Source organism: Cotesia typhae, unplaced genomic scaffold, assembly GCF_013202065.1.
Source record: "Cotesia typhae breed Kobodo isofemale line unplaced genomic scaffold, CoteBio_Ctyphae contig_22, whole genome shotgun sequence".
NCBI classification, from domain to species: Eukaryota; Metazoa; Arthropoda; class Insecta; order Hymenoptera; family Braconidae; genus Cotesia; species Cotesia typhae.
This window is the reverse complement of record NW_027423728.1, coordinates 5,739,833-5,761,932: the sequence shown is the minus strand read 5'-3', so window position 1 is coordinate 5,761,932 and position 22,100 is coordinate 5,739,833. Positions and strand designations below refer to the sequence as shown.

The 22,100-nt window shown below is 29.4% G+C and overlaps 1 protein-coding gene across 2 annotated transcripts in view; it reads right to left on the bottom strand.

Annotated features, from left to right (window-relative positions):
• LOC141538460 (CCR4-NOT transcription complex subunit 6-like) overlaps positions 1–22,100 on the bottom strand; it is a 144,189-nt gene that overhangs the window by 26,899 nt on the left and 95,190 nt on the right. Inside the window, exon 4 of one of the 2 annotated variants that reach the window (XM_074259922.1) lies at positions 16,180–16,241. In XM_074259922.1, coding sequence (XP_074116023.1) covers positions 16,180–16,241 — 62 coding nt within the window. Of the gene's footprint in view, positions 1–16,179; positions 16,242–22,100 lie in introns of those variants that run through there. The other variant, XM_074259924.1, reaches the window with a different exon arrangement.

Sequence of the window (22,100 nt, the reverse complement as noted above, 5' to 3'; positions counted from 1 at the left end):
TTCAAGTTTCCACGATCATTAAATTATTTATTTATTGAATTTATAATTAATTTATCGATTCGTAATTGGAGCTGTCAGCTGGAACTTTTTATTCCCTGATTGACGATTACCGGCTATGAAAGTTAAGATTGGAATCAGTAGGTGGTCTTTGCAAGATAAATTTTAATTTTATGACTTTTAATTTTATTTTTTTTTGTTATAAAAATTTTTCGTTTTGTTTTTTAATGACATTGTACAACGTTAATAATTTAAAAAAATGGCTGCTTAAAATTTGCGATTAAAATTACATTCATTTATATATGAACTGGGTGGATAAAACTTTGGACACTCGTGAATTACCGCACACACTTTGCTCGTTGCGCCAACCGTTTTATATCCAAAAACCCCCACTCAGTTACATCATTAATGGTATTACCAACAGATGGCGTTGTATTATTTCATTGGGAGTATTTTTTCATATTTATCGTCATTAGTAAGAAACATAAGCTTTAACAGGGTGTTTTAATTTTTAAGTTTGAAAAAAAATTCAAAAAAATCAAACCAAAATTTTGCTTTATTAAATAATACTTTCAAAACTTTCTCACAAAAATTCCATCACCTAAATAAATTTTCACTTTAAAAAAAATTAAAACGCGCTGATGTAAATTTCATAATCAAATTACTGTTACGTGAAAACATAAACCCGTAAAAAAATTAACAATCAATTTTCACATAACTAAATTAGTTAAATTTTTTGCTCTTCAAAACACCAACGGAAAAATTTCATCTTTTTATTTATATTACTAACACTAAATATTACATAAAACGAAGCGTGTAATTTCGCCCGAGAATTTTTGTAATTTCCGGATAAATTTTTCCGCCGGAAAGTATTACAGATAAAATTAACTTGAGCTTAATTAAATACAAAAAAATAAAAAACCGGAGTCTTAAAAGTGGAATGAAATTATCAGCAGGAACTTGCTCTTTGACTTTTTGCATAAATCCGATAGTTCACCGGTAATTCGATTAAAAAGTAACAGATAAAAAGTATAAATATTTATTAACATGTTACTTGTTAAACTGTAAATTGTAATATTGAGATTACTTATAGGAAAAGGAGATAAAAAAAAATAAATAGTTGATACAGGTGCTTAGAGTAGCAAGCTATTAACCTACAGACGCATGACCTTATTATCGATGTCTTTCTCCAGACCGTAGACTTAACTTCTGTTCTTGTATCTATCAAGAAAGGGAAAGGAGCAAGGCGTGGTTTATTAATATTTATTTCTAACCCAGACTATTTATACTTACACTCGTACTCTGGCAATTTATTAATTTATATTACCTGTAATTACGTTTTTATCATATCATAATGGTCTGAAATTTCTAACGAGGCATCACTGGTTCACTAAAAAGTTTACTATCGGCCGTATCTAAACAAACTAATTAGAAATTTACTGCAACTAGATATTCCAGAGTGGAAAAATTGTAAGGAGGTTTTTTTTTTAAAATTACCTACTCGCAAAAAAAAATTCTAGTGAACTTTTTGAGTATACAATTAAATTTAAAAAATTATTTTGTAAAAAAAATGATAACTCACGAGTTGCAAATAATAAAAGCGATTATAAAAGATTAATGATCAATAATTATTGATGCTCGATTATACGAGCAATCATTATAAAAATAATAATAATCATTATTATTATAAATCTTGGTAGAATAATAACGATAATAAAATAAAAAAAAATATATATATTTTAACAGCGTAAGAAATGATTAAAAGTTGACGTGCTGATGGTTGATTGTTCACGACACTCTGTGCTTAACCTATCGGAATTTTAATTGAGACTCGTTATTATTATATTAACATCGTAATTATTTGTACAAACGTCATTATTTCGGGTTTTTAAACATATTGTTATGCTACATATTAGTTAACAAACGACTGAAATAATAATAATAATAATAATAATAATAATAATAATAATAATAATAATAATAATAATAATAATAATAATAATAATAATAACAATCTTCCGTTAGTTTTTAAAGTTTTCAGTAAATCGAACATGTTAATTTGACGTCGAAAATTTTCCTAATTATTTTCCTGTCTCAAAGTACTGTTACACTTACTATTATTATTTTTTGTCTGTCTAGCGGAGAATAACGTGTAAGGTATGTTTGATGGTAGATAAAATGATAAATTAAATGACACTTTATTATTGAAATAGAAAAAGTTATAAACTTTTCTTGAAAAAGTTTTTAGATATGGCTCCATTAGGCTATTTGTGAGGATAAAGAAATTTATTATAATTTTTTATTTTTTTCTACAAATAAGTACCTTAACTAAGATTTTTTGTGAGACCAAAATCAATTAAGCTCCTTAGAAGAGTGAGTAATTTTTTTTTTTTAACTTATCTCCTAAAAATTAACTCTTTAGTAGGAACTTTTTAGATTCAAAGAACATGCACCCTCCGTTGGGCATTTTCAACATTTTCAACATGTTTTTGATCGAAAAATTATATATGGACATCTATGACCATTTCAGGCCTGATAAAGGCATATTAAGCCAATTCAGACGTATTAGTAAATTGTACGGTTAAATGTTATCATATATGATCACAACTAAATGAATATGGTTCTAAATAAATGCATACAGCTTTCTGAAATGATTATAAACGGACCCATATGGAAATATATGATGATATATGGCCATATAAAATTTTTTTGATAATAAAAAACAATTTATTATCAATAAAAAAAGTAACAAAAAATATAAAAACGAGACATTAAATAAAATTAGATAAAATTAATAACACTGTGATTTTTGTAAACTGTAGATGAATTTTCTGTGCAAATTTTGTAATTATATGTCGGATAGAGCTAATCAATAAACTATTTTTTTTTATTATTAATTTTTTTCTACTATTATTATTATTCTTTCACGTCGAGCTACTAAAACGTAAGCTGCAGTAATGTATATGTATACAATGTAAGTTAAGCTAAGTTAAAGTTTGTGAGCACAAGTAAATGCTCGAACTTGGTTTACTTTCACCGGTAGAGCCTGCTGCCGGTGTAGCCGCTAAATCTGCACCGACTCGATACAGCTTTGGCCAAACGAACGGTTTCTTGTTTTCACGCTTCAACAACTTGCAAATGATTCATTTGTCTTCCGGATACATAAAACAGTCCGCTTAAATTTATTCCATTGTTATGGCGCATTTTAACGGATATACTGCTAATCAATAATTATAATTATTTATTCTGTACTTTTTTTTAATGAATTTGTTCTTTTATTTTTCGCAAAAACGGGAGCAGAGATCGTTAGATTTTTATTATTTGCAAAGCTAGTTCATAAATCATGTTATCTAGAGTAGAATCAATGCGACGATTGCAATTCCTCGTTTGGAATTGAAATCTCTTTTTAGTGTGAATTTAGTGTATATATATATATATATATATATATATATATATATATATATATATATATATATATATATATATATATATATATTTGGGTGGGTCAAAAAAATCGAATAATTTATTTTTGATTTTATACTCTGAAAAATAGGTTCGTAGACACCTAAAAAGAATTCTCTCAAGTATAAGCTCTTAATTATAACGGGAAGGTCCTCCGCTTTGCGGGTTTCTATTTTTTCGAATAATCAGATAAAAAAATTTATATCTCGCTTCCAACTGCTTGGAAAAATATTCCGTGGCATAGATTTTGTGAGAAATTGAATGCTTTACAAAAAAGGTCTCTTATGACTTTTTCAAAAACTCAACCGATTAAAAGATATTCATAGTTGAAGTTTAGCTATTTTAAGGAAAATATTCGTTTTTATTATGAATTTTATAAGTCGATGAAAAAAATTATTTCGGATTGCGGAACTCATGATTTTGTAGGAAATTTACTGCTCTACAAAAATGGTCTCTTATGATTTTTGATTAAGTGAAGCCGTTACGAGATATTCATCGTCAAACATTAACGAATATCAATATTTCCAGTTTTTGATCAATAATTCGATAAATTTTAATTTAAACTATGAGTTTCAGGAAAATTTACATAAATTTGAGTTTCGATCGATAAAGAAATGTTATAATAAGTTAGATAAAGAATTATTGGAATTATCATTGATTTTCCTTGGAGAAATGCCTCAAGAAAAGATTTCTTTCAAACGTCCTGGTGCTGTTCATCATGCTAGATGGATGGCTAAGGCCATTTATAGTTTGAAAATGTATCTATTCAGAGATGAATTCAAACTCTCTCAGAAAGAATTGCATGGTCTTCGTCATTTCTGTATTTTTATAGTCACATTGTATTTAAAAGCTTGGTTTTCATCAACTTCTGCAACAACTGCTGCTTATCATGACTTGCAGTTTATGAAAAATTTATTGGAGTACAAACATATCAATCCTTTGATTTCTTCAGCTACGTGTGAAAAAATGATTTCGCACTTATGGTATTTGAGCGATGAACTTGCCATTTTATCACTGTTTGACGATGGCGTTCCATTAGAAGTAAAAAAAAGTATTGTTGAAGCTGTTAATACTCGTGAAGGTACAGATTCTAAAGCTAAAAGATTTGTAATTGCTAAAAAGATTTGAATTCATTGGCGCAGAGAACTCTGAGTGACTTTGTGTCTAAAAAGTCATTAAATCTTTTCAAAATCTTCGATCTACCGTATGACTTTCTTGATGTCGATGTTGAATTATGGCCTACTAATGAGAGTTATCTCGAAAATAAAGAATACTTTCAACAACTAAAAGTTGTCAATGATTCAGCAGAGCGAGCTGTTGCATTAGTTAGTGAATATAATCAATGCTTGACAAAAATGAAGAACAATTCCAGTACTTATTGCAAGTTGTCAAAGAACATCAAAAAACATTCCCAAATTGTAATAAAAGAAATTATTTATAGTAATAGCGTACTGTTATGTTAAAAATATAGACAATTATATTGCAATTGATAATTCAATAAAAAATTTATCTATAAAAAAGTTAAATACTGGTTGTTTCTCACTTGATTCAATACTTTTCATATTAAATTTGACAAAGAAATATGTCATTCACTTCAAATTAAACTAATCATTGGCTATATGTCGAAAAAATGCTCTAATTTCTTGTTTTAATGCAATCAAACAAGCTCAAGACTGAAAACAATATTAAAAAAATTGTTTATAACATTTCTTTATCGATCGAAACTCAAATTTATGTAAATTTTCCTGAAACTCATAGTTTAAATTAAAATTTATCGAATTATTGATCAAAAACTGGAAATATTGATATTCGTTAATGTTTGACGATGAATATCTCGTAACGGCTTCACTTAATCAAAAATCATAAGAGACCATTTTTGTAGAGCAGTAAATTTCCTACAAAATCATGAGTTCCGCAATCCGAAATAATTTTTTTCATCGACTTATAAAATTCATAATAAAAACGAATATTTTCCTTAAAATAGCCAAACTTCAACTATGAATATCTTTTAATCGGTTGAGTTTTTGAAAAAGTCATAAGAGACCTTTTTTGTAAAGCATTCAATTTCTCACAAAATCTATGCCACGGAATATTTTTCCAAGCAGTTGGAAGCGAGATATAAATTTTTTTATCTGATTATTCGAAAAAAATAGAAACCCGCAAAGCGGAGGACCTTCCCGTTATAATTAAGAGCTTATACTTGGAGAGAATTCTTTTTAGGTGTCTACGAACCTATTTTTCAGAGTATAAAATCAAAAATAAATTATTCGATTTTTTTGACCCACCCTAATATATATATATATATATATATATATATGTATATATTTATACAGAGTATAAACGAGCGACTGGAGGCTCTTTACATTCATAAATCGTGCAAGAGGATAGCGAAGCACAATTCCATTTCACCTAGTCGCGTTCCCCGTACTTGAATCTCAGAGTTAAATTGCTCACTCTTCGGCTATTTTTCTTTTATAAAAATTACCCAACACTCTTTACTGTTACTTTCTTGCATCAACCACCACAATGCTCTCCACTGAATGCAAAATACACGGTACACTGTCGGGATACTGAGCTTTTATAATTAATGCAGCACAACAAAATTTAATCATTGAATAAATTTACACAAAACCAACAATCTTTTTCAGAATATCACAATTCACTTGAAAATTATTACATCCACTAGTTTGTTATTTTTTTATCAAAATATTTGTTTAGTTCAACTTTGCACTGTTAAATTTCAAATTTAACCCGAGAAGTAATTTTAGTATACAATTATAGAAATGTTCAGACAAAAAATTCATTTATTTGTAATGAAATCATGCTAATATTTTTTTTAATAAAAAAAAATTGATTTTTTTTCATTGCAACTGTGAATTATAATTAAAAAAATTTTAATTAGATCAAAAATTACAGAATGTCCCACGATTACTTGTAATTTATTAATAATATTTCTTTTTAAAAAAATTTATTTTAAACTCAAAAATTTTGTTTTCCCTTCAAATAATAATTACTAATTTTACCGATAATTTTCGTTTTATTACAATTATTTATTAGTATATTAGTGTACAAAAACAGTATAAAAAACTTTTTTGCCAGATGTAACAACCATCTCGGTAAAAAATTTCCCAACTAAAATAAAATAATAAAAGCTTTAAAAAAATAATATAAATTTCTCAAACTATTTTATTACAAAATATTATGGAATGCGTTGGTCGTAAAAAATATAGCGCGCCCTAAACATAATTTCTTTTCGGCAATAACTGTCCCATCACAGAACACTAACCATAAATATAAGCATATATAAAATTTTTTCGGAGCAATTAAAATCTTAAAGATGACCAATGGCCATAGAAAAGAAAACAACATTTTTTTGGCGAATAACTAGAGAAAGATAATAAGATAGCCAATTATAAAATTGTAACTAATAATTATTGAACCGTTAAAAACGCTCAACTAAAGCCAACTCAGGCTGATGCACATAGGCTAATGCATGACTAAAAAAATTGGAATGAATAAAATATAGAAGCACTCGAAGAAGATAAAATAATTGACTCACAAAGTAAAGTCAATATTCCGTTAAAATAAATAAATAAATAAAATAAATTTTAAATATATTTTTATTACTCTCTATGTGACAAGATTACATAGGTTGTTATTCTTCTATACCTGATCTGGCTGACTGATCGGCTAGAAACGAATTTAAGTAGGTATACAGCACACGTATGAGATCTCAAGGGTCAAATGGATCCCTGGGTAAAATATTCATCGGAGAACAGAGAAAACAAGATGAAGATGGAGTAAAAAGAAAAAAAAAATTTTTTCTTTTCCTTTTTATTTTACGTGCACAAGTAAATATACGTGTAAATATATATACTTATATGTCTATATATGTATATGGAACTGTGAACCGAATGAAATATGATTTATTTACTTTTGAAGTGGGGTCGTAACTCGACTGACAGGATTTTTCCAAGGGTGTATTAACCATAAAGTAAAATAAAATATTATTGCCGTGTATTTTTGATAAAAACTTTTCCACTGAAAGTAACTCCTTTCTCCAAGAATATTAATGTCAAAATTATTTGTTTTCAAGATAAAGTCCTAAAGTTAATAAAAACGATTTTTGGGGTTCTAGTTGTAAATATTAAAGAATTCATTTTTTTTATTTTAACAACCATTTAGTAAAAAAAAAAATATTTTAAGAAATTTACACCTTTAATTTTTTATGTATATTATTTTCCTATATAAAATTTTTTTTTTAATTTTCTTTGGATAATTTATTTTTTTAAAAAATCACAAAAATTACCAGACGTCTGTTAATATCAGTGTCATAAATAATAAATACAGAAAAATGAAAATGTGAAATTAACGTTGAATAGAATAAGGCAATAAATTGGGAGAAAATTACTATTCGAATATGCTTGCATACATATTCCCAAGTTCAGCAATTATCCATTCGCTTAATGTACGAGAGTTGAGTGTATAGTACCAGAGGCTGAATTAAGTAAAATCCCTTTGCCAGCGACTGGATCCTACTCCATTGAATGTAATTAAATTGTACGGTAATTATTAATTGATTAATTAATTAATTAATCAATCAAATAGATAAAAATAGCCGAGTCTGGAAGTTCAAGAAATGAAAGTTGAATTAAAAGTATGCAATCAATTAATCATTGTATTTTTGTTGGATGTGAAAAAAGGCTTGTGCGAATGTAATTAATTTAACGGCATTTTACAGGTGCTACAGATCGGAGGATCGATGGCTCGATCTGTCTCGACTCTTTCCTCGCTCCCTTACTCTACAGTCGCAGAACCTGAAGCGGGCGGGTGACACGCCAGTGTGTATATATATATGCAGTTTAATTACAGGGACCAAACGTGTTCGCAATGGCCTCAATCGTTGATCGAGTTTAATCGAGTTTTATCAGACACATTGCACTTTGAATAAATGTTTCACTAATTATTTACTTTTATCATTTTTGTTATTTTTTTTATTTTTTCATTGCTTTTGTAATATTATTGAATAAAAATTTATGCAAAATGAAAATTGATATTTTTCGGTAAATTTTATAATTAATCTTCGAAGTTATAGGAAAATGTTTAATGTTTTATTAATTCGTGGAAATTTTTTACCTACATTTAAAATTCTACAGATTTTGTAACTATGTAAAATAATAATAATAATAATAATAATAATAATAATAATAATAATAATAATAATAATAATAATAATAATAATAATAATAATAAACAAAATTTAAATGGTTATTTTTCCTGAGCAATATATTTTGATGATTTTTTTTTTTATTTAAAGTAATTGATTTTAGTTCGAAAATGATTGATTTTTTGGCATGAATTTTAATACAGTGTCAGAAGAACAGAGAGTTTAATAAATGAAAAATCGAGACAGGGGATTATACTTAGGCCTCCATTAGCGTATGACGTGGTGGATAGAAACGCGATTGTATGAACGGGCAAATCCCACTTTTCCGGTCAATATTTACACCAACAATACAATATACAAGAGAATTTCCAACGATTTTGAAGGTAATATGCTGCGCAGCTCATGAAGAGGTTCATTTTGGAAGCTGAGTGATATTTATTCACCTCGAATAGTCTAATACTCGAAGTGCATAGCTGTAATACAATATTAAAAGCCAGCTACTCAATTGAATATCACCGGGTGCATCAATGTCGATTTGATTGTTAATATGTAAATACCTCCGTCATTTCACAGATCTAATTTCAGAGGGTTTGGCTCCTTTTTTGTAATAAAGGGTTATTAAACAGCTGGGAAAGGACGAGGACGATGAAATTACCGACCTGTAGGAAAATACACTCGGGCTTGATTGATTTGGCTCTCCACAGAATCAGTGTATGAAGTAGGTGATGAACTGATGGAAATTATTTACTCCAGAGGGATTTACAGGCCACCAGAGACTTTGAAAATATGAAAAAAAAAGTCATGATGATAATTATTTATTCGTGAAGTGATACCTGAGGAAGTAGTGATTGACCTAAAAAGCAATCCAGGTGAAGAAAATCTGTTGGAAACGATGATATTTACTTCTAAGGTCTCTGGAGACCTCTGAACTTACTAAAGAGTAAATGTTGGGGTGGCGCAAAAAAAAGACTATTTTTATTTTTGGAGCCTCTTGTGAAAATGTGATAGTTTATCGTGAATTTAGAGTTTTCTTCGAAGATCAGTTCGATACAAAAATTTTTAAGGGCTGCACAACATTTTTGAAAATTGCGTGGAATTAAAGTGTTTTTTTTTTTTTTCAAAATTATGTAATTTCATAAAATAAAAATTATGTAAATAATTTTATGTAAAAAAAATTAGAAAGTTAATTAAAGTATATTTTTACAAATAATATTTTACTAATTACATAAATTTTTAGCAGAATAATAATCGTTTAAAAGTTTGTTATCATTCACTGTGATTGAGTAACAGCTGATCACTGACATGTATAATTTTTTATACAGCTGAGAAGTCTTCAGCGATTGCAGTGCTGCTTTAAAGTCAGTGGATAATATCATTACTTAGATTTAATTTTCAGTAGTTACAGAAAAGAGATTTTATTTTTTTTTAATTTTTAATACTGAAGTAGAAAAAAATAATTATTCATATCAATACTACAGTAAAAATGAATGGTATTTTTCAATACTTTTTCCATTGTATGGATAATTTTTAAGATAATCGTAATTCGATTAAAAACAGCAGAATATTCCACAATCACTGTTATTTTCGCGGTAATTTTTGAAGAAAATTTTTTTTCATATAAAAAAAAATTCCATAGTTTTAATTTTCAAGTGTTAACATTTATTCGATTTTTTGCACTACCCCAGACAAGAATTTTTAAAATTTGTCGGAAATTCTTGAATAATTACAAGGTTGGTAAAAAAATAAAAAAAATTATTCATGATTATAAAACTATACTAGTGCATTTTTTCTCATCTATCTCTGTACAAACAATTACTTCACAGTGAATAAATCATCTGACGCAATAATATGATATTTGACTCATAAAAAAAATAACATTTTTCTTCACCTAACAGGAAAAAGGTGTAGAATTAGCGAGTGTGATACAAGCGTCATATTTCCAATTTTCCCAGCGGTTAATTAGCATATAAATTATAATTTTTTTTTTCTCGCGACTTAATTGCGCTGGGTGTCCAGTCTGGTCTAGGATAAATTATATCAAGGACCGCGGTGAGAAGAGGAGTTAGAGCAGAGAGGAGAGAGGAATGAGAAAGTATGAATGAGTTAAAGGTGAGTTCAGGTACAAATATAAAAAATATGGGTGTAACTGGATGAGTAGTCTTCACAAGGATAACATACGAGTGCATGCTTGTACTATTACTATCATATCATATATATATATGCACCGGAACGGAGTTATGGATGCAGATATCGCAGTAGCGGCTGCACTGCTGCTGGAGAAGCTGGTGGTGGTGATTGTGGCGTGGTGTAAGCGAGTACTCAACTCACCTGACTTCATACAAGGTATATAAGCTTTTATATTTGCTGCTCTCACTTGTCGGCACATTGCAATCTAATCGATTCTCGGGATTGCATGGGAGAGTGCCACATGAGAGCGAGAGTAACTACTAGCAATACCCATTACCATATGCCGCATAACTTGATGAGATTGCATTTGCATTGCTTGACTTATTCCCAGCTCTATGCTATGAATTTATAAAATTTATTTACTTTTCATTTTTTATTACGTTATTTATCGTTTATACTCGTCGGGCTGAGTACTAAATAAATTATTTTTATTATTTTAGTTTTTCGAGTTTGCTTTTCATAAGTTTTCTTATTTTGTTCGGGTCTTTGGACTAAAGGTGGAAAAAAGTTTGGAAAATAAACAAGTTTACGATTGATAGGGTTCATTAAATTTTTGACAAAAATTTTACTATGTTCTTAATTTATAGAGTTAAGTGCAGAATAAAGGAAATTTGTCACTGTAAATTATTTGAGTAATTTCTACTAGTAAGCTTGCAGTCACTATGTAAACTATAAATAAATACAATAAATAAAATTTCGCTTTATTAAATAATACCGTTTGTTAAATTGCACTCTATTTTCTTAAATATGACATTTTTGAAGATATAAACTCATCCCGATATTACACTCGTCAAGAGCTTTCATTTGAGTACCCACATGCATTTTCATATATTTTTCATATATACATATATGTAATATATATAAATATATAAAAAATTAATCATCTATCGAGACGGAAGTTCACAAATAACTAATTGCATAGAAAATTAAATATCTGCAATTACAAAATCTTAAACTCTTCCATAGCCAATGATTAATTAATTCAGTTGCTTTAATATTTCAAATCGAATTGAATAGAACGAGTTAAAATAAACCCGGACAAGAATGAAACAAACTTTTTAATAAAACGATTTCGTATAAATAAATTATCACTAAATGAACTATCGACGGAATTGAAAACTTTACGAATTATTAATATAAATTTTCCTCAATCGATTACGACACGATGAACAATTCAAAGAATGAAATAATAATAAAATAGAATAGATATAAAATACCAGATGAATATGAATATTACATCAAACGGAAACCGCTCAGTGTCTATAATTAAGTAAAATTTTATTGATTAAGTAATAGCTGTCGCAGGTGATCATAGAAAATTATAAATTTGAATAGTATATTGAGTTATATATGTCCCAGACTTACAGTAATCGATACTGTGAACATCAAAAGATCATTACTTATTAGCTATTCCTAATAAAATATCATAACTTTATGCAATAATAAATACTTGAAGCATTGTAATGCCAGACCGTGCATTGTTTAAAATAAACTGATTTTATGGCAGAGGAAAAATTTTTAATTCAAGAAGGTTAAAGTTTTAAAATTATATTTTTAATTAAAGAATTTTGTTTTAGATGTTAAATTAAATTTTATATCAGTGAATTCAGAATAAAATCTGATAGGTAATAAATGATAAACTTAATCAATAAAAAAATTCTTTAAAAATTTGGTATATCAAAAATGGACACACGTGGGTCGGTAATTATTGGACAAACGGTGATGTGAAATTTCAGTTCAGTCTCGAAATGATAAATTACCGATCACACAAAAACTCTATTTGCGCTTCGGCGTGCTATTTTATTTTACTGGTACAATCGATTATTACACGAGATAATATAATGTAATATCTGTCATATGATTGACGTCAAAATAATAGTTGGCGGATTGAAATGCGCGAATTAATAGTTGAGGCTTGTCATTAAATTACACTGAGGTCATCGAGGCTAATTTATGATATTAACTATCCGGCGGAATCGCGGAGAGACGATAGTTTGATTGACAGCCACTCGGTTGAGGTTATTTTTAAATTGCACAGTACAATAAATATTTTTTCATCATTTTATAATTTTTTATTATTTATCGTAGAAAATGAAATACTTTTTTCATCAAGGAAAAAAATTTTTAAAGTGGGTCACATTACTTCCGATGAAAGTAATAATAATAATAATAATTTGAACTAATATTGTTGAGTTTTATCTGACGGCATGAGAGTGCAGAAAAGTTTTGCCAGTTGGAGTTTCAGCTGAAGACACGATAGATTTTATAGAGAAAGTGTAAGTTATGCAGTGTTATAATAAATAAAACTCGAATAGAACGCGAACGCGGTTTCCTACGTCTTGATAAATATTATCTTTCTTTTTATCACTTTTATATTATACGCGATAGCCCCCAGGGATTCAGATAAACTTTTTTATTACTCAATTAAATCATATTAATTTTTATTGAAATAGTTATTAAATGTTTTTTATTGCAGCCCTCCCGGATTAAAGATCTCAGAAGCTGTGCTTTACTATCGCATATTAAAAACACCAGATGGATTTATTATTATTATTATTAATATTTAATCTGTACCTTTGAATAATGTTCGAATTTATTTCAATGCAATTATAGATTTCTAACTTTAATTAACATTCTGACTAAAGGATGGAAGATACGGATTTTTTTTTATTGGAAATTTAATTTCTCACATAAATGTCCTTCTACTATTTTTTTTGTATCTTAAATATTTGACCTATAATTTTGATATCAATCCTAGTATATCATTATTTCATTTTATTCATGAATTAAAAAAATTTTTTGAATTTTTTTAAGAAAATTTTTGCTATAAATAAATTAATAATTAATAAGAAAAATTGTTGATTGAATTGTATACTTTTCATTTTACATGAATATTAAAATTTTTCATTAATTCTAAAGAGATTGCAATTATTTTGAGTGCAATTAGTTAAATATTATTCATAAAAATTTGTTTTTAATTTTTTGTAAGTATTAGTTATTATTCTAAATATAATTTCAAATAAAATACTTAAAAATTATTCCATTTTAGTTCAAAAAATCGCTAAACATTAAATTTTAAAGAAAACTTCTTTCGGTGTATATATATATATATATATATATATATATATATATATATATATATATATATATATATATACCCTTAAAACAAAACTATAAATTAAAAAACCTAAACCTTAAAATCTGCGAGGTGATTTTAGCAGAATAACTTGCTAATAAGGGTCAGCAAGTGATGTATGCAGTGCTGAGGGATGATAGGGATGTTTTGGGTTAGGCGGGCGACTGCCCATGAGTTTGTGGGGTGTATGAATGTACTAATCCCTCAGATACCACAAAGCTACATGAGATCACCTCGGCCCCGACCGCTGGAACGTGATTAACGTTGAGTATCTCCATAATTAATCGGCAAACTCACCAAACATATATAGGATTCCTAAGGTAATGGTATGCCAGGTGATTAATAATTTATTATTTATTATTATTTACAAGTGGAAACATTGAAATACGAGTCGGGCCTTATTAATTAACGGGGTCCCTATCCATTTATATGTCATCTCCGTAGGCGTATCTTATCGAGTGCGTTCAATGGTGATATTAATTTATAAAATATACAGGTCATCTCGAGCACCTGCGCATTCAAAGCTTATCGGCCCGATTAATTACAGTACCAGGTACCTGGAAAGTTACTGACTGGCTTAAGCTTAAGGCACTAGCCCACGGCAACAAGATTCATATCGCGGGTTCATCTTAGAGTTTGTTGCTTATAGTTTTACTTTAAGTTTTAATGACAGTTTGCGAACTTTCATTACCTAAACTGCTATGCCGTGATACTCTGTTTATTAGTCCATAAATACGCCACTCTCGCTGTAATTATTTATTATTCTAAACTCTGATAATTTTATGGTTTAATCCTTTAATCCGTTAATTACAGGTCTCTAGGCAGCTAGACTATCTAATAGAGGCATTAATATGACTATTAGGGTTAATGGGCCAGTTTTGAATGTTCGGGAGTTTATTTATTTTTTTTAAATTTATTTTTTAGAGTCAGGTTTATCGTGGCCTGAATTTTTTTTATTTTTCTTTGAATTAAAATAAAAAAATATTTTTTATTCGTTTAAAAATTATAAAATGTGGATTAAGAGATTAAAAAAAAAATTATGATAACGTTTTTCTTAGCTCGATAAAATGAGTAAATTTTAACATTTCAAAAAAATTGCATCAATGTTGTTTTTTTTTTTTTTTTTTTTTTTTTTTAGTTTCTATAAACTGCATTTTTTTAAAAACGTTTTACATAATAATTTATTTGTTAAAAAGTCCTAATAATTTCCGTAACATTAAAGTAATTAATTTCAATTTATCAAACGTAATAATGTTGATAATTTATTATTTTTTACTTTGTTCGTCAGGATTTATCACCAAAACTTAAAAAAATAAATAACTTTTATCCAAATTTTGTTCAATTTTGTACGCGGAGTGTTTAATTTCATTAATCCTAATGTTTAACCATCCATAACCGCATCAATTTACATTAGAAAATTTTTTAACTTATGTAGCCTAGAACCAATTAAAAAATTTTAATTAATTTCATCATCATTACAGCTATTGTTTTTGTTCACATAACTACCATTAATAAATTTTCAATAACACCAAATATCACTTAGAAACTAATTATTACTAATTGAATCTTCCTTTAGCCTCCTTTAACGACTTTGAAATTCTTTTAATGTTTTATCAACCCAAATAAAAGGATAAAAAAACTAATGAAACTCTCAAGAGCAAACTCGAGATTAAAAACTCAACTAACTACCTTATCAACTATAAGAAATTAATCGATATATTAAATTGTCCATTAGCGAGTTCTGACTTGGTGCTTTAAAAATTTTTATACCATTAAAAAATATATAAATGAAATTTACAATTATAAAAGAAAAATATTTTAATGGTGAAAATTAATCCTGAAAAATAATTTATCCCGGTAAATATTTGAGCAGCGTGTTTCGTCCAAAGTCTGTACATTTAAGAGTTTATATAAGTGTAAGTATAATTTCAAAACTCGAAAGGAGACTTGAGTAAAAGGCCTACTATAGTAATACTGGGAACTGGGAATTTGTCATGGCATCGCTCTCGCGGAATCACTAGTAAAGCCTCTCCTCGAGAAAGAAAGAAAGAAAGAAGGAGGAGAGAGTCCCTCTTTGCTTCAACTTCTATCTGTACAGTTCTGAAGCAAAGGCAAAGTAATATATAAAGGCAAGTTGGAAGGTTTAGCTCCTCAATGCGGCCTATCTAGCCTCAGCAAGGACGTACAAGGGGAGAGTAAACAGAAAAGATAATGGTTGATCATTACTCACACCTCTTGAGTCGCGCGCGAACACCGCCGCACACCGCGTAGTATATATGTACACCAGCTTACCTGAAACAACAGAAAATAATTGCGTTAGTTGGCTAACTCGCTTATTGTAGTAATTGCTTCTAGAGAAGCCGAGCAGTCCGGCAGGAGCGATCCTCTGCTCGCTATCGCTGGTGAGGATTAAAATGTATCAAAAGTTTATTACCGAGATTTATTATTTTTCTTACCTCGGGTGTAACTTCGATAGAATAAATAAACTTAAATAGCATTAGTCTGCCAGAGTTAATTTGCAAAATAATAATAATAATAATAATAATAATAATAATAATAATAATAATAATAATAATAATAATATTTATAATGAATATGAATTAAATTTGTCGGGAATAAAATGAGTATTCTAAGCGCATGCAACATTTGATTCGGACAGTAATTCGCCGCGACCAGGGCCTTTCTTTCTTGAGGGCCTCCGTTGTACATTGTGAATTAAGCACGAATGCGCTACTTGCTGAATTACCCATGACTAGAAGGTCATAACGTGGATAATGACTCGGGGATATTATTATTTTTGACGTAGACAATTTAGCTGCTCTACGGAGTACTAATACCAGTATCACCTACTTACGCGTTCCCATGAACGTTTTTTTTTTACATTATTCTTCGGTCTTTGAAGTTTTGTTAGAAAAGTGTTTGGCAATCATTATTGTTGAGTAAACTTAAATTACACGAAAAAAAAAAATAAAAAAAATGGTTGACAGGCAGGCAATCCCTGGAACTTTCTTCGCTTGAAACGCTCGAAAATCTTCCTATTAGTTAATTTTTAAGCTCTACGAGCTCAAAACTTCAAAAGTTATATAAAAAAAAAAAATAAAAATTATTGAGAAATTTTTAAATGGCTATAACTTTCGAATGCTACCAAAAAAATTTTTTTCAATTGTGGTTTTTTTTTAATAACTTTTAAACGGCTCCACCGATAAATTCTAAAAACTAACACCACATTATTTTTTTTAGTGCAGGACTTAGTACCCTGTTGACACCTTGCTTTTATCAAAAAAGTTATTTTCTCAAAGCGCTACAACAACAAAAGATCCATAACTCGAGTTTGACCCAACGACCAGCCCGGATAACCTAAAACAAGAAATCACAAGAAGATGGTGATACATGTGCCAGATTAAAGGAAAGTATATAAACTAAGAGGAGCCCCCTGAGAGATGGCTGGAGAGTAAGATAGAGAGAGTATGAGAGCAGTTTCGTGTCGTTAAACTTGACTAGACTCGATCGTCGCGCTGGTATGCCCAGAACGATAATCCATCTTGCTCGAGATCCCGCTACTTGTTTCTGTTTGTCTCCCAGGACAGATAACAACCGGAGTATCAGCAGCAGGAGCATCACTGGTGATCACCACCAGCAGAGAAATACAAACTCCCGCTCAAAAATCATTGAATGCAAACGAAATACAATATCCGGGCTGTAGAAGTTCAAAAAGAGGACTAGGTTGCTGATTGTGGTCACCAGTAGCGTGAAATTTTGAAAAAATCGATTTTTTGATATAATTTACTTACAAAACTTTGAAGGGGCATTTTTTCAAGCGTCTATTATAGAAGACTGACTGAAAATATTTTTGTCAAAATTAGTATCAAGTGACCTTAAGATCAGAGGTAACAGTCCTGGGTTGGACATCAGCATCAGCATCAGCATCAGTATCAGCATAATATAATAATAACCAAGCAAGATAATCAGCATATCATCAGAGAAAGAGAGAAGGCAAAAAGCAACGGTCACTCTCTTGATAGGTTGTGATACCCATAAGCACCTCCGGGCCAGTCTTAAGTCTTAAGTCTTGAGCCTTATACTTCTGACTGTACTGGCACCTAACGGTTTAATATAATTCGTACTCTCTCTCAGCGTTCTACGTCTTGTCTCTACGCGGCGGTTTACGTACGCTTGACCCTCTACACTCGATTCGGGCCACCTTTGGTCAACTTATCGTAATTTTTATGCTGCAGACCATCGCTCTTCTCTTCCGGTGATGCACTGATGCTGGGCTAGTACTATTACTTGTAGGTGAGTGGATGTAAAAACCGATTTTACATCTATGACTACGACTCTGGTGTGTGGTGTGATCATCATGCCCTTAGGGAATCCAACCGGGCAGCACAGTGGTATCTACGGGACTCACTCGGACTGTCACGAACTGGTCACGATGCGTTCCTACGAAATAATACGTTGCTGTATAAGAGCATAAGAGTACCAGTCCGTCCACGCTGACAGCAACGGTAGACCTTCCACCAGATCATGGATCCAACATTTTTTTTTAAGCTGACCGGCACTTTACGGCATTTACTCCGATGTTTCTGGGTCGCCGGAACTACTCATACTGCCGTGGAAAAAGGCTTGGGAAACTTAAGCTTGTCTGTAACTTAAACATCTTCTATTCTCGTTGCTGCTAGTTTTAAGTCGCTGCTATTTGCTAGACGGTGTTTTTGTTATTATTCGCCTTATTTACATCGTGTGTGGTGCGAAGAGGGCGGAAAAAATTCTTTTTTTTTATTGGAGAAAGAAAATCAATTGATTCAAGATATATCTTTATGAAAATTTGACTCATTTAAAGTTCCAAAAATCAGACTTCATTTTTTTTAGAAATCTTTGGAAAAAATATTTATAATTATAAATTTCCTTATAAAATAAAATTTTACCTTTATTTTTTAAATCATATTTTTTTAACTCTAATTTTGACACAAAAAAAATTTCTAAGTGTCAATAAAAAAATTTGTTTTTACTATTATCATTTCGATTAATAATCGTCAGAATTTCAAAAGATAAATTAAGAAAAAACTCATTTAGAGATTCAGTAGTCATAATTATTTAAATTACATGACGATAAATATTTACCAAGCACAAGTCAATTTAATTATTTATTAACATTCAACAGTAATCGAAGAATATCAATCATCGCAACATATTAATATATGAATGATTAATCCATCACGTCAAATATTTTCGATTAATCGATCTTATCCAATAAAAATATAAAAAACATAAACATGAATATTTTAATGATAATCTAACCGAAAAAATAAAAATCATCTTTAAAGCAATAAAAAAAAATTTTTTTTAACTTTTACTATCAATAAATCCCCATAACTTTCAAAACGATGCCTAAAAAATTCATTTTAGCATCTGATGTGAATTAATTCGTAAAAGCTAAAACACAAAGTCCATTAGTAATTCACTATTTAATGCCGGGACTTATTTATGGCCAATAGCCAAATGTATAAATTAATAAATTAATATTAATACTTTATAATTTCGATCGTCTTATCGTCTTCTCTTTTATTTACATCGGGTAAAAAAAGAATCCAAGTGTCCGAGTTAATATGCAAGCACATCCTCCTTCACTTCAAACGGATTATTGATGTTTGCTGTTACGTGATCGATATGTAAATTTATTTACACATCCATACCCTAAACATTCATACATACACGCTCTTATAGGATACACCGGAGAAAATGATAGTTTATACAGAAATCATGCATTTATCACTGAGTGTTTGTGTTTATTATTATATGCAAATCCGCAAAAGAGATTTTGTTTGTATATTTCGTCCTCGCCCGCTTCCCGCTTCTCTAATTTTTATTTTTATTTTTCATATATTTATTTATTACTTTTTTTTTCTTTATTTATTTACTCCAATGATTTTTTTTTTTTTAGCGAAACGCAATCCAACACTCTTGCTCTGTAAATAAAATACAACTGCGAGAGTTTATTAAATAAAACTCCACTCTGTTGATCACACACGTGTATATATATTTGGATATATATTTGGCAGGATTGCTGATCGGTCAGATAAATGCAAATACCAGCGGTTTTTATCACTGAAAATAAAAATATGACGGAAATATTTTTGGTATTATTTTTTGTATGTTGTGTGTAGATTAAATTTTATATTTTCGTTCATTTATGGGAAATAAATCTTGAAGAAAAAAAAAAAAAAAAAAAAGCTCTTTCGAATTTAAATGTTCATAAAACGGGGAATGAGAAAATAAAGCAAGTAGGTCAGCATTTAAATAATTGAAATTATTTTAATGAAAGACAAACATTACGGGATTATTTGTAAATAAATAAATAGATGAAAATGGGAGTAAGCATAAATATTTAGAATTTTATAACTTGGTTGTTATCAATATTTAATCGGTAGATAAAGTCAAGCAGAGTAGATATTATGTTGGAGGAAGATTTAAATTAACATTTAAATTTGTTTTAAAGTCAAAGCTGGATTATCTCCTCCACTTTCTCGGATAGAAATGTCCTGGCAAATTCTGGAGTTGAGAGAGATATTATCGATGATGGGCTGCGTCGTGACACAGAAAACGAGAAAAATACTTATTCAAAAGCAGTAAGTATTTAACGAGATTTTTTATTGAATTATAATCAACAGTTTTCATAAACTTTATAACTCTGTTAACTTTTACAAATTTAATACTCTTGCGGAAATTGAATTATTATTTTTATATGATAATTATTAACACAAGCTTTTTTTTTTATGGGAAAGTTGCTTCACTGTCGAAATTTTAAAATTAGAGCCAGTAATTTTTTATCAACAACTTTTGAACTCTGAGTCAATTAAAAATCTCAAATTTATCATTTAGAGCAACATCAGCTCCCAATTAACTGTCAAATAATTACCATCAACTCTGTTTAATTACTCTGACGCAATTGTAAATTTAATAAAGTCTAGATACGAGAATGGATAGCAGCATGAAAATGCTAAAAAAGCTCGCTGAACGCAGAGGAAAAGGATTGATGAAAATATAAATAATTTCTCGTAATATGCCACATTGATCAAACTCGACAAAATTTTACTGTTATTGGATTATCATGTGAGATAGGTTCGGGGATCAAATAATGAATAATTATGTTCTTGAATCAAGAATATTTTTTTTAGTAAATAATTAATAAAAAAAAATTATACTCTTGCTCAAGAATATTCAATTTAATATTCCAAGTTCGGAATGAACAATCATGCCATAAAAAGAACATATTTCTATTAGAGTAACCATCAACTCACAAGTTACTTTTCATTAAAATTAAAGACATAAAATACTTTGTCTTCCACTCTGGAACAAAACTTTTTACGATTGCATTTAGAGTGATATGACAATATTGGTTTAAGCTGTCATTCAAAACAACAAGTGTCGTTGAGAAATATATTATGTAGTTTGCCAGTTGTGAGAACACTCGAGTTATTATGTGGACGTTCTCGCCCGGAAGTTTAATACAGAACTGAACCGACGGGCTTATAAATACGCGTCATGTGCTCAGTTAAATAAACTTTACCGATGTCTATGTACAACTAGCGTCTCTTCTTCTGCCCCCCTCGAAAGCCATATACATAATATATATTCACTGGAAAACGTAACACCTCCCCACGAATTCATCTTTGTGCTCGAGGACTCACATATAACAAATATTTGGTCGAAAGTTTGATAAATGTGTGAGTAAGATATCATATCGATCGATTTAATACGAAGGAACGAAGAAAGTTACAAAACTGTCCGGAAAATGGAAAAGCTACAACACGGACTGCATAATTTCTCCGGATAGAATGTACTGAAGCTCTCTCTAGATTCTAGATTCTGGATCGAAGCGAAGTGAAGAAGCTTCGAAGTATGGAAGATGTGAAAAGTATTAAAGTTTGGATTAAATAAATTGAAAAACTAGGGTACGGATAAATGTATGAATGTACGGAGAAATTCATCTTGAAAAAAGGAACCGGAAGATGAATTACTGACGAAGTATAAAGAAGGATTACCCAATGGACTCGGAACTCGATGGAGATAGTTTATCACTGCGACATTTGGATAAACTTGTCTAATGATGGAAATTTCGATCCAATAGATTATTTCAAGTATTGACAGTAT